This window comes from Haemaphysalis longicornis, unplaced genomic scaffold, assembly GCF_048455015.1.
Source record: "Haemaphysalis longicornis isolate Haplotype H1 unplaced genomic scaffold, Haemaphysalis longicornis Haplotype H1 scaffold_7, whole genome shotgun sequence".
Lineage (NCBI taxonomy): Eukaryota > Metazoa > Arthropoda > Arachnida > Ixodida > Ixodidae > Haemaphysalis > Haemaphysalis longicornis.
Genome location: NW_027526422.1, coordinates 84,367,051 through 84,384,310, shown reverse-complemented (window position 1 = coordinate 84,384,310; position 17,260 = coordinate 84,367,051). Strand labels below are relative to the sequence as shown.

General features: G+C 48.0%; 1 protein-coding gene across 1 annotated transcript; it reads left to right on the top strand.

Moving 5' to 3' along the window:
* The first annotated feature begins 207 nt into the window (after window positions 1–207).
* LOC144146384 (lactosylceramide 4-alpha-galactosyltransferase-like) lies at window positions 208–12,329 on the top strand. Its single transcript, XM_077678340.1, has 4 exons — window positions 208–407; window positions 791–851; window positions 8,470–8,774; window positions 12,008–12,329. The coding sequence occupies exons 1-4, from the start codon at window positions 208–210 to the stop codon at window positions 12,327–12,329; spliced, it is 888 nt and encodes a 295-aa protein (XP_077534466.1).
* The last annotated feature ends 4,931 nt before the right edge of the window (window positions 12,330–17,260 follow it).

Sequence of the window (17,260 nt, the reverse complement as noted above, 5' to 3'; positions counted from 1 at the left end):
ACACACACACGCACACGCACACGCACACCACACACACACACACACACACACACACACACACACACACACACACACACACACACAAAAGGGGGAAAAAGGAAACAGGAGGGTGAGTGGCGGGTGAGTTTAGGCTTAGTACAGGAGGGGGTGTTGAGGCCCGACTCCTCGAGGTATGTGATAAGGATCCTGAAGGCATCTGGGTGCAGCATGATGGGCCCCCGAGGGCGCAGGATGTCCTCTGCGGTGCTCGAAGGTAGCCCTAGCCGCCGGTACCCAGGCACCAGTTTGTGCCGGGCACCAGCTCAGGTGCTGAGGATGTGCTCCAAGGTCTCAGGGTCCAGGCAGTGTGTGCAGGTAGCCGAGGCCAGCTCATTTGAGCGGTCCGAATCTGAGTACTCTTTAGCAAGGTGAGTGGTAAGGGAGCTGGCGCAGTTGGTATACAGGGGATCCCTGGCTGTGCGAAAAGAGACACCCCGTGTGGGCCACCCTTGACAGGAGAAGATGCTAAGACTGGTTCTACTGAAATGTATTGCTCAATGTAGGAAGGAAGGACAGAAGCTTGAGATGAGTTTGTTTTCGTTCCAGTGCTGGAGCAGGCCGAATTTCTGGAACCAGGAGAGGGGAACGGTTCACGCAGACAGATATTCTTTCTGGAAACGTCCGGCATCCTGACCGTGGGAGCTCGCGTGGCGTGCGCCTTGGAGTCCGCCTCCCGGCTCCATCCGCAGTGGTCCATCCACTACCTGCACTCCGCCACGAGGCTCTTGTCCCCGTCCTGCCCTTTCTGCAGGCTCGTCCGCACCTTCCCCAATGTGCGCGTGGCTTACCTGGACTACACGAGCCACTTCAAGGTGAGGGAAACGCGCTTCATTTTAATACGCGAGCATTCTTTGGCGACCCTACAAGAAAATCCGTCTGTCACACAGGACTCAGCGCCACGCTATAGTTACTTAACAAAATGCTTATTGAGGGCCTAGGACCAGCACGTTGTCATTTACCGCTTACGCCGCCCCTAGAAAATGTCTTCAAAGCAATGCGCATCTATATAGATGTGAAGCCAACTTTAAAAAGGCTCGTAAATTTTTAGTCATAATATCAGGGTGATCAGAGTTAAGTCGACAGGTTTGTCTTAATGCGCTTAGGTCTACAGGATGACCACTTCTACAGTGAGGTTATGCGCCCAGGGGGACATATAATGAGGTGGTAATTACTGATGTCGGTGGTTTAATTAACTGAAATATACTAATTAGCTTTCTAGTGGCTGCAATAAGCAGACACGTTTGTATTGAACAGTTAGATGCAATCGTGTTTCCGCGCTGTTTCATTTGTTCATTTGGCAGAATTTTATAGCGCGTGCATGCTCAGAGATATTGCAGTGCAAAGTTTATTACCGTTCCTAAGATAACGCATACAAGGCCACGAGAAGCGGCGCAAAGCACCTCCATTTTGTGACGCGGGATGTTTAGTTTGACAACGGGCGGATGCATAGGCAAGAATGATAACTGCCCCTCTTTCACCCTCGCCTGGCGAAATCATGGAATGACAGCGGTTCCGAGCACTGCAGTTTGCGATTACGCAAGCCAAGACCGAAAGGGTGCAAGTTATCACTTTTGCCTATGCCTCCACCCCGTTGTATTGATTGATAGTAGGGTTTAACGTGCCGACGCAACGCAGGTGATGAGGCGCGCCGTAGTGGAGGGCTCCGGATTAATTTCGACCACTTGGGGATCTTTAATGTGCGATTGATTGATTGTGGGGGTTTAACGCGCCGACGCAACGCAGGCGATGAGGCGCGCCGTAGTGGAGGGCTCCGGATTAATTTCGACCACCTGGGGATCTTTATCGTGCGTCGAAATCTCGTACACACGGGCGTTTTTGCTTTTCGCCTCCATCAGAAAAGCGGCCGCCGCGGCCGGGAATCGAACCAGCGACCTCGTGCTCAGCAGCGCAGAGCCACCGCGGCGGGTTCCACCCCGTTGTAGAACTAAACACCGTGCACAAGGCACGTCACAAAAAGGAGGAGCTTTACGCCGCTTCTCGCGTCCTTGAATGCGTAATCTTGCAAATGGCAATTAAACTTTGCAGTTCGATATCTCGCAGTACGTATGGGCTAGAAGAATCTAATGAAACAGTGTAGAAACACGATTACGTTTGACTTTTCAATACAAACACGCCTGCTTACCACAGGCAGTAAAAAGTTAATTAGTAAATGTTAATTAATTTAGCCACTAACATCAGTAATTACCACCTCATTCTGTGTCCCCATTGGAGCATAACCTCACTGTGGACGTGGTATTGACGTAGATAGAAGCGTCCAAGTTTGAAAAAACCCGTCGGCAAAACTTTGATCGCCCTGTAGAGTTTGTAGGCGTACATGGGGTCTTACGGAAATATTTGATTAAAATTTCTAGGGCCCTCATATCTTCACATAATACCGCCATATAGTCCCAGAAAAAAAAAATTCAGCAGTGAATTTGTTTTTAGTTGAGAAGCTGAATTTAAAGGGGGCTGATGTATAACAGAGCGGCTAAAAAGTAACAGCCGGAAATAACCGCTTGAGCATTATTTGACAATTCTCACTTGGTAGTTGTTTTTTTAAGCTCGCATATTTTCCCGTTTGCCATTACCAGAGACCGCTGGTTAGAGTGCCAACCCAGGTGCACAATGCATGGGCTGGGTAGCGACGTAATTTTGGTGTTCACAGTTGGATTTACTATATCTGTAAACCCTGTCGAGGTAGCGTCCTTTGGCTGTTTGTTTTCGAATAGCTTAGAGTGACATGCGTCCCAGAACTCGTATTACTTTTTTTTCTCCCTGCCTTAACGGTTGTGTAGCGTTTTTATAACTTCCGTGAGAGCATTTTGTCACTTGTTCAAGCGGGCTTCACCTAGTCACCATGCGGGGGAACGATTCCTTTGTGCGCGCTTATCGTCTGAAACATGTGATAATTGTTCTAGCGTCTTGTTATCGCTAAACTGTGATCACTTCTAATCTTCCACACACACATACTACACTTCTACTGTATCGTTCGTTCCTACACACAGATAGCGCAGCCACTGACGAACGTCAGATTACCACATGAACTCCGTATTTGCTACAAGTAAAAATACACATCGCATCTACTCCGATACAAGCTTGTTCCCACACGAAAAAGCACAATAAACCTCTCATTTATAATGCGATTCTGTAATTCCTGTAATCTAATTTATCACAATAACAGGGTTCAAAAAAAAGTAAACGAATTGAATTCTGTCCGCTCCCCCTCCCCCGACCCCCAGTGACCCTTTGCCATTACCAGAATGAAGGATTCCGCCGCAACCCCTACTCATGACGGGTGTTACGTACAAAGGTTACGATATACAGCAGTCCGCGTCAGAAAAGCTTTCGAGATTTGTATGTTACGGGTGGTGCCGTAAAAATGTTCGGCAAACTGGTAGCAGTTGAGTACGCGAAACGTTCTCTTCTGTCCTATGTGGTCTTACTACTCAGGCGTTTCACACCTGTCGCTCTCGTGGCCTGCGAAAAAAAAAAGCAACAGAAACGATTCCGCACAGTTTGATGGCGACTAAAAAAAGCAGACGGGAGAATGTAGAGCAGAACAGCTGCCACCTGTTACGAACAGAATTAAATTTGATTTTACCGACAACAGCGGCGGTAAAACTAAGAGTAATACAGCACAGATAGATTAGTCTCTTCGGATAGACGCCACGCGTTAGCACCCGATACCCAATGGATACCATTGATCAATCAATCAATCAATCAATCAATCAATCAATCAATCAATCAATCAATCAATCAATCAATCAATCAATCAATCAATCAATGCAAAAAAATTTGAATATTTCAAAAACTCGAATGCTTTAGTGAAACATCACCACGAGTCCAATGAAATGGCAAACAGTGATCGCCCAAGTAATACTCACACATTTCTACACGTACCTTATCGAAACTGCTGCCTCCGTACATTTAGTCATACTTGCTCATTTTACGCCAAACCTTTTGTAAGTGAAGTTTTAATGCCCCCCTTTCGCAAGCACGCACGCACGTACACACACGCACGCACGCACGCGCACGCACACGTACACACACGCACGCACGCACACGCGCACGCGCACGCACACACAGTGGTGTATACAGGATTTTATGCCCCTGTGGACTTTCTCAAGTACCATGGGGATACGCAAGAGGATATGTAGACGTCTTCACCTACTTTACCGCCTTCCGCATCCCTATATTAGACCTTGAGGCAATTATTTTAAATAAAGAAGAATAACAATAATAATATCAGAGGGACAGGGAGGCAAATTCTCTTCCGATGAAAGAGAAAAACAAAAAGTGAGAAAAAAAAAACAGAAAGAACAAAAACCTAACAAATAATTGGTTCTGTTTTTCAAGCGGAATCACCCAATGGCTGATCGTAGCGGTAAGAGTAGACAATGTTTCTGAGTAGCTTGCCGCGGAAACATAATTATCGTTATTAATTATAATGACAGCCAGAGTGAGTTAGCTTGTATACCTCACCTCGTACGCCAATGCGCCAACTCGCTATTCTGTATGTCGTCTATGCCGCGTACCCATCCGAGCGACAAAAGTTCGTTACATCTCCTATCCAGCTAGCGCCATCTGTCGCCATTCGAAAAAACACACCGTGGTTGCGTTTTCGCCCGCGAGCCGCTATGTGGCCCAAGACGCGACTCGGCAGCGCGCCAGACCTGAGCGAGGCATGTGCGTGGTCTCGCGAACAGAGTGCTAACACAGTGATACCGAATATCTGTCGCAGGTGGCGTAAGCAGCATGTAATTTTAGGGGGCCCGGGCCCAGTAAAATATTGATGGGGGAAATGCGCGATAAAAAAAAAGGGGGGGAAGTAAAAATCTAAACAAACAATAACCAAAGAGAAACCTGACTAGAATTAAAACTGAAAACTTTCGGGGTGCAGCGGATGCGCTCTACATAAGCTTTCGACTATTTTGTGCATGTTTTTTTTTTTTTTTCAGGGGTATAGCAAAATGATTGTTCGTCGCGCTGAGAGCATGCATCAAACATTCAGTGTATAGAGTGCGACAGAGGCATAATTATTGGTAGCCGTCATTTGAAGATGAGCATACCACCCATCCAAAACTTTCTGGAAGGGTCACGCCCCCCCTCCCTGCCCCCCTTGCGGACGCCAGCGGTTGGGACCCGCCTTTTTGCCAGTTATATGATCTCCCGCTTATGGGTAAGAGGTAGCACCATAGAAAACAAGGGGAAAATTGTCGCCTCGCACAACAGGGGTTTCGAAACGACGCCGGGTAGGCTTTAGAGGGAAAGCTCAATTTTTTTCCGGCGCAAAACCAGAAAACGGCTCGTAGCGTCAATCTGACCTTCAAGCTCAGTCAAGGTCAAGCCAGCGGCTCGTGCCGTCGCAGAGTGAAAACGGCTAATCGCTCGTTCATTCCAAGGCTAGGGGTGCGGATAAAGGAATTGGCGGGAAAGAGGAAGAGCGCATTCCATCAGGAGGCTTTCGCTCCACAAACATGGTGTAAACATGCATGTTCACCGCAAAATTTTGAATGAAGCTCATCCTAGGCGACATTTTACGCATTCGTTGGGCAGTTCGTCGGGAAACAGGACACCTGAGAGATTCATGCGTCCCTGCTTCACCATGCTCGACAGTGCGACTGTGCGACAACTTGAGGAGATATAAACATCGGCATCGCCTAGTATAACTGGGTTTTACCATTCATGCAAGAAGACCTATTTTCTGGGGCCGCACGGGTCAGAAAAGTTCTACAGCAGTGAACAACAGAACAATCTACCTCACCGTCTCCGAAAACAGGAATCATGAGCACACCGCACCCGATCCTCCGCTTTATTAGCCTTCCTTATAGACTCGCAGTAAAGTACGGTATCGGAGAGCTAGCCCGATTTTGCGGCCGTTCATTTCATTGAAGAATGTCAAATTTTTTTATCTACATTTACTGGAATAGGGGGTGGTCGCGCATTCCGTTATGTTAGGGGGCGGGAGGCTGATATTTATGTTCGAGCGGAGCGTGTGTCAAGATTTTTCGTCGCGCTGATACTTCTATATAGTACTTGTTTTATCCTAGTTGTGAGCGCGTTCGGCTTTTTGCACAGCCTTGGTGCTGCGCACAAAAGCCCACCAAATCACGTACGCTCTGCAGAGATCAAGCATCTTACATCATCATTATTTTACAGACAGGAAAATTCCCAGGGAACGGGGTCTCCGTCGTACAAAAAGAACATCACTAGTTTGAAAATGTCTTGGCAACAATCGGTGCAATTACCTTACTTGCACTGCGTTAACTTTCACTGTAAGTAACTTTGTGTTATTGGTACGGCGTATACGAGGGAAAGGTAACACAACACCTTTTCTTTTTTGTGCAAGCGTTCCTTACTTATTTTAGCAAGCCCATTTAGTTGAACAGTTTGTTGCAGCAACTTTCTTGCTTTCTGATCGCGCAAACATTTTTGTTTCAAGCATTCATTTTTGATACCGCCAACGGAGTTTTGTTTTAGTTGCTTCAAGAATGCAATGTACTCCTTGCTCCAAGAAATCTTTCTCCCGTTCGTACGTGAACATTTTATTAAATCTACATCGCCATCCCCGCAATCAGATTTGATTTTATTGATTATGAGGTTTAACGCGCCCACGCTACACAGGCGGTGAGGCGCGCTGTAGTGGAAGGCTCCGGATTGATTTCGGCCACCTGCGGATTTTTAGCGTGCGCCTAAATCTCGAACACACGGGCATTTTCGCTTTTCGCCTTCACTAGAAAAGAGGCCGCCGCGACCGGGAATCTCAACCCGCGTCCTTGGGCTCAGCAGCACACCTCCTTAGCCACAGAGCCGTCACGGCGGGTGTCCTCGCAGTCAGGATGACCCATGATGGAGTACAATGACAAGTCCGAAGTGCCTCGCGTGTCATCGCGAGCAGCGGATTTCCAGCAGAATAAACAGACCTCCCTTGTCACGACGAACTGTCGCCTGCCTAAAGACATTGTTGTGATCGACCACTTTTCTCTCTTCACTCCCATGCGCTGACCTTAAGAGGCCGTGAAGACAAAATATAAGTGACGTTCATTAAGAAGACTGCTTGTCCCGATAACACTGATACCAATTTCATTGCAAGCTTCATACAAAAAAACTGGTTGATTCCTCTGTGATACGAATCAGTAAAACACGAAAGTGAAATGTGCAGCGAAATCTGCAGGTGAGCATGATTTGCGGGTCGGCGGCTGTCTTGTGGGTGTGCTTGGCGAGCGACGTCCTGCTGGCTGGTTGCTTCGGCAGAGGACTAATCGCGTAATTTGCGTGACGGATATGACGTCAGTGAAATCTCGGTGTATCCCGGGATGAAACACTTTCGTGTTAGTATAGAAAACCCGAAAACAAACAACCCGAAGTATAACGTACTTTTTAGTACTAAAGGTTACTTCCCCGCAAGAAGCCGCTGTGTGAAGGGGTGCACCCTTTACAGGCCGCTTGTTTCGTTGTACTGCCGTCACTTCCGTGACGGATATGACGTAAGCGAAATCTTCGTGAATCTCGGAATTAAACACTTTTGTGTTAATAGTGAAGATATCAAGGAAAACACACGGAGCAATGGCGAATCCTCAAACACTTTTTGGTGATTGCTCTATGACATCACAGCACCTCGTTTGTGCGATTGTCGGCCGCCGGCCTCAGTCACCGCTAAGAACGTGACTGGGCAATTATAGCGAGGCCTTCGATCCGTCTGATTCTATCACTTGAATGCTAACATGCAGTTAACACACTTGTGATGATGATGATGATGATGATTGAGTTTTTATGGCGCTAGGCCGGCAAAGGGCAACACACTCGCAACCAGAGTTACTGAATAAAACACTTGCAAAACTCCGCTTCAGAATCCGGGCGGCACGAGCCCCCCTGCTCCATGGAAGCTGAGGGGCAAGTCGACGCGCGCGGCACCTAGGAGGCAAAAACTGAACTTCGCTAAACTATTATTATTCAAATTTTTTTGTAAAATAAAGCTTGCTTTTCAAATTAAAATACATTAATTAAGTGGAATTTACTTGTGTTTTTTCAGCTTTTCTTTTTATGACTTACGGCAGCAGCGGCAAGCACTTGAGTACTACTTCCACTTTCTGCCGACAGACGACAGGCTAGTCAACTTGCCCCGTGCTTGCCCCGGCGCAGGGGGGCAACCGAAGACCGGCTTTCGATACATGGGGCCTATGGGGAGTTTCGCAACTGGTATATATCTAGTAACTCTGCTCATAACTGCGTCTTCAGTGCTGGCCAACATCGTGTCGCTCCTGCCCATACTACGTCACTGTGGCGCGAAATTCAAAAATTTTAAAATATTTCTTGCATTTTTTAAACAGCGTCCTTACGTGCCTGGAATGGAGCGGAGTGAGTGACCGAAGACTTTCTCTCTCATAATGAACAAAGTTGTGTTCTGTCTTCACAACCCCTTTGTTAAAGGACACCGCACTGGACCTGTGGCTGCGCGAAGGCGCCTACAAACGCGGTCCGTACGAGGTGGTCCACGTATCCGACGGCCTGCGGCTCGGACTGCTCTTGAAGCATGGCGGCGTGTACGTGGACATGGACGTGATCTTCCTGAGGAGCCTCTCGGGTGCTGGGGACGCGCTGGTGGCCCAGTCCGCCGCCGACTCGGTCACCAACAACTTCCTCGCCTTCCCGGCACGCCACTCGTTCGTGAACGAGTGCCTCGCGGAATTCGTCTCGGGCTACTACCCCAAGGACTGGGGCTACAACGGGCCGAGGCAAGTTCAGCACTGGCGTAAATTTAGAGAAGTTACCTTCTATTCTGCGCGAGTGGAGAGCGGCGGCAGTGCTCGGAAATGATGGCGTCCAGAGACGAAAAGGCAACGACGAGGGGACCCACGAGTGGCGACGCTGCCGCTAACTTTGAAATAACTCGTGATGGAGGCAGGGCGCTAAAAGTTTGGGATCGCACATTTACCGCGTATTACATAGACGTAACGGGCGTCACCAATAGTAGGTACAATGGGGAGCGACAGAATGCACTTCGAAAGTACAACGTCCGTAGGTTTACTAAATAAAAATATTCTCTATTCAATCTTCCCAAGTATCAAGATGTAGAATTTGCTTATTTAGTAACATTAAGCGCATAGAAACTCCTGTGACGGGATATTCTACATATTCGTACTTGACAGCTTAGATGCGCGCGCCTTCATTGCTGCCAAAGTGTTTTTTTTTTTTGCCACGTGTTGGTTTTTATATTTTGTATCTCGTGTTTTTTCTTCTTTCTTTCCTCCTTTTTTTGTATTTTGCGCAGCATGCGAATTAAACCTCCAGTTTCTAGTCAGGGCCACGTATTGTTTTTTCGTCTCCCTTGTGTTAGCACTGTGTCTAATTATCGAAAGACACTATGGAATGCTCAGTGTCTATATATTGGCCTGTCGAGCGCAAGGTCACTGTTTCGATTCCCTGCTGCGCTGACTATTTTTTGTGATGTAGGAGCAGAAACAGAATGCCTCCTGTGGGTGAGTTTTCGGCGCCGTTTTAGAATGTCAGGGGTCAAAGTTGCTGGATCACAATATGGTCTGGATCTAACTCGTTTAAAATGTCCGTTTACAACAGCACGCCTTATTATTAAGTGCTCCTCTTGCGCCCTAAAGCCCAAAACAGGACTGAATATAACTGAAAACTGCTGAGTGCAAGAACGCCAGGGATATTTTGTTTCAAGATAGGCACAAGACAGGCACTTCCGGTACAACACAAGAAGTTAAATAAGTGTGTTGATATGCTAAACCAACCCAAAAGATACCAAACCCCCCTTATTTGCGGTAAGAATGCGGACAACAGAGCCAAAAGAATGTTTTACAGTAAAAATATCCAGGGTACTGCAAAAAACTTTTCAAAACTAACACAGGTGGTTCGCTCACAACCTGCGCTTTTACTCTTAGGCTACTGAAACCGAACAGTGGAATTATTTTAGCAGTTAACAATAAAAGGAGTCTTCGAAGCAAAACACTAGGTGGCGCTGGGTGCATGACCAAAAAGTCATCATCAATGGCGGGCATGTACTATCGGCGTCAAATGAAACGCGAACACGAAAAGATGAACAAGAACGTGCAAAATTGAAAAATACTGCTCGTAGAGTTCGTATAATGGCTTGCTATTGGTATGTTTGGAAATCCACTTTTTTCAACTTTGTTTTTGTAACTAAGCCACGCGTCCTTTTGGCTTGCATGGAAAGAAATCGCGCTATTGGTGTGTTCAGGTTCATATTTTCGTGTTCGCGTTTCATTTGACGCCGATAGTACCTACAAGGAAATGGAATCTCGAGGAGGAGGAGTAAAAACTTTATTTATCCCATCCGTTGAGTGCAGTCACTCCGGACCAGTGAGGGGTGTCCTCAGTCCAGGACTTCCTGGCTGTAGCCGGCCTTCCGTGCCCTATTCACCAGCCGAAGCTGGGAGCAGGGGTCGGAGCTGGTCAGCGCCACCGCCCACTGTGAAGGGGTAGGGTTGGGATTGGGGGGAATCTCGAAGAAATAAAAGTATGCGAGGAAGCACAACGCGCGACAAGGCGGTACCAGCACCTCGCCCTGTTTCTTCCCCAGACGGCCATATTTTCACTTCTCGTTCCGCCTTCAGGTATGCCCCTACTAGAATCACTAGATAAGATACAGGGTACCGTCACTGAGGCACTCAAGTGAGCAACGGCGGCCATTTTGGTGTTTATCAGTGTTGCCAGATTGCCACTTCTGCGGCCTCACCGCTAACTTTGACGATGTCATTTGTAAACAACACTGCCAAAGACGCAGAAAAACGGCATCTTCGGACATACTTCTGCTGCTGAAATGCTGCTACGCGCGTTAATTCGCGTTCGAAACGACGCCAACCGCGCGCAACCGCAGAGCAGGGAGGGTAAGCTAAAATTACCACAGTTGATCGACTAAAACGCATAAACAAAATGGCGGCGTCCATGAACCGTCGCAGTGTAAACAAATGTCACTTGATGCTAACTGACCAGTGATCACTGCGGCGGCACGGAACAGTAGGAGAAAAGAGTGTGAGGGTTCCGGCTAGTTGGTAATCCATGAGCTGCACCGCATGAGTTGTCCAGGCTGGGCAAAATAAATAGGCCCGATTCTGAAGCGGTTAGTGTTTGCCCCGTAAATAACCGCAAAATTAAGTTTTGTTGAGTGTGTGGAAGGGGTTATCTACAAAGTCCCACTTTCATGCGGTAAGAATTAGTAGGACAGACGCGCCGCTGTTTGAATGACAGGTTGCGGGAGCATGAGAACAATGTTAGGCGCGGTTTAAAGGGGAATCTCAGCCGGCATTGTCGTTCGTGTGACCAGGCAGGTTGTACGCCAGTGTTTGACGAGTGTCGTGTTGTCGGCCGTCATGGTCATGCAGTTACACGAGAGATTATCGAGGCAGCTTTGATAATAAGCGAAGGAGATATAGCGTATAAGTGGCCCGTCCATTCTGTTGTCAAAAAAAAAGGGGGGGGGGGGGGGGGGGGTGGGGGGGGGAGTCAGCGCTTGTTTGTAGTCTTCTTCTCGTCCCCGGTCTTTCTTCGCACTGTTTAGCTGAGGTAAAATAGTGCCGATACTCTGAAACCATATCCAGTGCAACAGATTGATTGATTGTAGGGTTTAACGCGCCGACGCAACGCAGGCAATGAGGCGCGCCGTAGTGGAGGCCTCCGGGTTAATTTTGACCACCTGGGCATCTTTTACGTGCGCCGAAATGTCGTACACACGGGCGTTTTTGCTTTTCGCCTCCATCAGAAAAGTGGCCGCCGCGGCCGGGAATCGAACCCGTGACCCCGTGCTCAGCAGCGTAAACCTTACCCAATGAGCCACCGCGGCGGGTATATCTAGTGAAACTAGCCCCGACCATCCCGGGTCACCACTGAACCCTCACAACGCTATGCTTGTTTTCCCTTCACTTCCCTCCACCGCTGAATTCAAAGCTCTGAAGTAACACGTACACCCTGCTGGCTGGCCATCGCGCAGAATGATACGCAAGACCCTGCTACGCTGGTGCAACGCGAGTCGGGTCGAGGAAGCGCTGGGCAGCACGGACAGGTGCCGGGGCGTGACCCTCCTGCCCCAGGCTCGTCTACTGCCGCTCAACCACACGCTCGCGCGGATGCTCTTCGAAGCCGCGGCATGGCGGAACGTCAGCGAGGCCTTCGCACGCAGCCACCTCGTGCACACCTTCAATAGCCTCACCCGAGGCATTTCGGCGCAGCCGGGCTCCTTCGTGGACCGGGCAGCCAGGCAAAACTGCCCGCGGAGCTTTCGGCTCGCCAACGAGTTGTACGGGATGTTTTAACCCCCGTGGAGTCGGTTCCTGTGGAAAGCGTTCGTGATGCTTTCGTTTTGGCGCGGCGCTTCGTTGTTATGGCGCGTTTCGTTGAAGAAGCGGCCATCGAATGCTCGTTTGCTATATTGTCGGGAGATACGGCTGGGCAAGAAGCATTCTTTAACGCTTGTTGCAATCATAGACTAGTTCTTAACCTTACGTTAACTATGTCCAATGATCAATGTGGGTGTATGTATATTTATAAAAATGCGATAAAGTATTTGCTACGCTGCAAACTGCCAGCAGAAATAAACACATGAAGGACGGCCACTATTACTTCGCTCTGTACAGCAATCTTGAGGCCTTTTTTCTTTTTTATGACGGTCGCCGCGTGAACCTACGTGCTGATGGAACAAGTGCTACTAGAGTGCCAATCTACAAGCATCTAGTGCTGTTCTATTATTTTCTTACTGTGCAGCTGTTTAACCCCTTCTATAAGTACGGTCAGTGCAGATAAATTCTACTTACGATTGCGTATTTTACATGAAGGAAAACAAAAATAAACTATGCGGTAGGTGTATTCTGAGCCCGCTGTTTTCTTAAGCGAAGATATTTTGGTTGATTTGATTCTGATGTTAAACCGCCGACGCTACACAGGCGATGAAGCGCGCCGTAGTGGAGGGCTCCGGATTAATTTTGACCGCCTGGGGATCTTTAACGTGCGCTGAAACCTTGACATAGGGGCGTTTCAATTTTTGCCTCCATCAGAAAGGCGGCCACCACTGCCGGGAAACGAACCCGCGCCTTGGGCTCAGCAGCACAACTTAAGAAGAGAGAAAGAGAATAACATGGTTAGGAAGGAAGGCTCGTTGAGAAAATACAGAAAGGAAGGCAGGCAGTCTACAACACCAAGGGAGGCATAGGGCAATAGACGAAGCTGAAACGACTGTAGTCATTCCAGGAGGCGGTCTCTTAGCCTTCAACCCAGCGTCTGGGCTAATTCCGGTACTAGCGCCACATTCTCCACTGTTGAGCCTGGGGAAGTATTATTTGGTTGTTATTGCCATAGCAACGCCACCGCCATGTTGGCCTTGAAGGCCAACGTTTGAAGGCGTTATAATTGTCATGGCAACAATGCAAGGGGGCGCAGTTTGCGTGGGGGAGAGGTGGAGCTCTCGCCCCCTCACGCCTGCTTTCGCAGTAAAGACGCCAGCTGGAATATCACTTGAACAAATTATTCGCGTTGCCTGCGTGAACGCGACGTGCGACGACTCGGAAACACTGATGAGAAATACAAAACAGCAAGGTTGTCTGTCATCAAGCACAGCAGACGCACGACACAAGTTCTATCCTTCAGCTCCGCTTCACGGCGTACGAACGAGGCTCTCAGCTTTCGATAACAGCAGTCAAAAAGACTTCTTGTTGCGATTCATCGAGTGTTCTTGGCGTCCCTTTTGCAGCATCATAATGACCGAGAGAGCACACATGAGAAATCTCCCGCTACATGAGACGCGCGTCGGCCTCGCCGCCTCGCCGGTAATGCTATCTGTAATATAGGGTGAGACTATCCAACATGACGCTATACATTATAACGGACTCAACAAGAGTTATCCGTAACATTGTAGTCGGAAGAATAATGACAAGCTCCAAGAACATTCTCCCCAGGGAACTGAGAGGAAATACACATCACCACATGGTGCCCAGCTCACGGACGTTTGGAAGGCAGCGAATGCGCAGACGCCCTCGCGAGGAGCCTCACCTACCGAAGCGCGCCTGACCACTCGTACGCCCTCCCACTGTATGAAGCTTAGGGCGAACGGCTTTCCAGAACACGCCTAGAACTCAGAACGCTCCCCGTGCCACATAAATGGCTCTGTGCTTTCCAGGCCCAAATACCCGGAAAAATCCAAACACCTTTCCGCACAGATCAAGACTCGCTTTAATGTTCCCAGACAAATACAGCGAAGATTGTTATCAATGCAAAGAGATAGATAACCCCTTCCACACTGTATGGAATTGTCCCGTCATTTGGCAAACACAGAAGCTTCTTCTCAAGAAACATGTGAGGCTACCCTGGCCAGCGGGCAGTTGGAAGATTAGCGCAAGCTGATCGATAGGGCCTGGAACGGGGTAAGCGCCACGGGGGCTCTGGATGCTCCTTAGTTTTGTAGCGTGAGCTACACTGGCCGAGGTTGAGCAGTTTCGCGTGGCTCCTGGAGAGCCGTGCTGCGCATGCGCGAGGAGCTGTGCCGTCTCACGGCGCACAGCTACACTGTAGCACAGCTGGCGCGCCAGAGCCGCCGCCGCCGCTACTGGATTGGATTGGAGTGGATTAGATTGGATTGGATTGGAAATAGTTTCAGCAGCAGTAAGCATGATAATCAAGCTAATCCTAGACAACCTAGGGAGCCTACATGCGCCGCGCCTTCGTCGTTTAGGGTGGCGACAGCAGAGTCCAAGGTTTCCTAGCGGTGGCTGTGGCGGCGGCCAAACTTGACGGGCGCCATATTGGTCCCTTAGTGCCCGCCCGACCTAGGGAGCCGGCATGCGCCGCGCCTACGGAGGCGCGGAACAGGCTATCTCTAGCACGACCTGCTTCGAAACGATCGTGCGTGGTTAGTGGTTATCGCCAAGCAGCTTTCCGAAAACTTACTGCTGCTGGGCACAGTTGAGATCGTGGGATCATTCGTTTAATGCGACATTCACGTCCTTGCCAAAGGCTTGCCAGTGCCTCTTTTGGAGTGCACTTAGCTGTGCGTAGAAGCGCGCGACTACGCGATTTTTCGTGCCTGGAGCTCCATGTGGCGCATAGCCGGTGTATCTTGTTTTTCACATGCAGAATCGTGCTACGGTGCAATTATTTTTCGCAGGTCAGTTCGGTGGGAAGCAGGAAATATATCTCAGAATTATCTATTAATACATAGCATTCTTCCGCCGCTTGTTGCACCAACGTTTCATTTCCTTGGTGGCATTGAAGGAACACGTCTCTTTTAGGGGCGAAGCCCCTTAGTGGCTCGGACTGTGGCCGTCTCATGTCGTCGTCGATTTAGTCACGGCACTAAAACACCGGGACACTCGTTTGCGCTAGAACGTAACGCTTACTAGGAAAACACACCAGGACACTCGTTTTCCAATGCCTCGCACTAGAACGCGCTGCGTTTCAAGCCAAGCTGTATCCCTCTACCCCCAACGGTTTCACCTCCGTGGTGAAAACGCCAAAGCGCCGAGGATACACTTGCACACCGCATGCTTCGCCTTTCCCCAGGTTTCACGTTAGTGGAAATGGCCGGGGATTTTTTGTCGCCTTACTTCGCCGTCATTCTTAACCTGGAAAGGTTCTTTGTTTAGGTAATTGCATGATGACGCCTCATTAGAGAGGCGGTAATTTCATTTTCAGTTCCAGTTTTGCCTTTTATATCGTCTTTTAATTGTTTTGGCACTATTTCCCTTTTATTTTTATGTACTATTATTGAAATGAATAGGTTGACTTCTGCAATTATGCATTTTTGTTCAGATACAAGGCATTACATGTTATTGTGGTACCAAGCAAATGTTTTTGCATAGAATATATCAGTGTAGTAGTAAAGTTTCCGATACAAGAAAAATGGCCCACACAGACTAAACCACTGTTGCTCATAGAACCTCCCCAGCCTATGCTTGAATCGATCTGCCCGAACTGGGCAACTTAACGTGCCCAATGTGTAATTTAACACGTTTACACACATTAAGAAAAATATTGTTGAGGTGGCAACACAAAATATTACATCTATGGCTGAACATCCAAGTGAGCATGCCTTGAAGCGTACTTTTATTACACGTATATGTGAGGAAGACAAACTTCACTTAAAATAATTTTATTGCACTGCTTGCCTGACATGCAGATGCCCCCTTCTCGAACAGGGGTACATGGTAAATACAACAAACACACAAAGTAAACGTGTCCGAGCTAATAAAGGCATCGAATTTCAAGAAGCACTTTACGTAGCAGAGTAATGCATGTAAAAGTGATATCACTAATTTGTGACTTTTTTTCAATGGAGCTGTTGAAAAAAACTGAACACACAGGCAACGAACAAGATTAAAGCCCAGATGGGCTACACAGGTGGACATTGCTGATGAGGCCAACGCAGAGATAACTAATGAAGGAGGAAGCAAGAAGAGAATACACTTGCTACACTGATCACAGTGAGAAATAATTTTACACGTCATCTGCATAAGTAGTACTTTGAGCACGGACACATGCATGAACCAAAATATTGGGGAAATAAATCGATAAGAAAATCCTCCAAGCCCCACTGGGCTAATTACCCCACTAGAAATTACATGACATTAGTCGAGAATAAAAACACGTCGTGAGCAACTGACACAATGGAGAGCAACCTCTCGAGAGAAAGGCGCAATGTGAATGGAGGCACACCAGTGTTCTTGGTTTTGTATGCCTTTTTTAGGCTGGTACTGAGGAACAGAAAAAGAAAATGTTAGCAGGAAAATATTTCACAGCTTTTTTGAACACACTATAATGTAAATTATACAAATAAGGCATCAATTTTTCTTTATTACAACTGTACGGCAATGAAGTTGCATAGAGTCCTTAACAAAGGCACAGTCCCGAATTACGATTGAATGAACCACTCAAGTCGTTCAAGTGTCCTCACATAAAAAAAAAAATGATCGTAGCTGCGTATCTTGTCGGTGCTGCTCAAAACTTGAATCTTCAAAATGTGCCTAGAAGAAAAAAGTCAATCTTAACTACAATATTTGAAAACCACATAATGCACTTGAATTACTCGCCCGCGAGGCAGAATGCTTGCTCTCGCGCGTTTTTTTACCTTTTGGAATGGAAATTGATTATGCCCTCTAACTAATGCAGTACGGGAATTTTTATGGGGCGGTTCGGCACAGAAATCTTTGCAGACTTTAGTGACCCCTCATACGCAGTTTGGCAGTGTTGCAAGAAAGAC

Excerpts from the sequence above, each read along its gene's own strand:
- LOC144146384 (XM_077678340.1), top strand. The coding sequence starts at position 208 with ATGATGGGCCCCCGAGGGCGCAGGATGTCCTCTGCGGTGCTCGAAGGT. Across the intron at positions 408-790 it reads TCTGAGTACTCTTTAGCAAG|GCTCGTCCGCACCTTCCCCA; the intron begins GTGAGTGGTAAG and ends CCCTTTCTGCAG. Across the intron at positions 8,775-12,007 it reads TGGGGCTACAACGGGCCGAG|AATGATACGCAAGACCCTGC; the intron begins GCAAGTTCAGCA and ends GCCATCGCGCAG.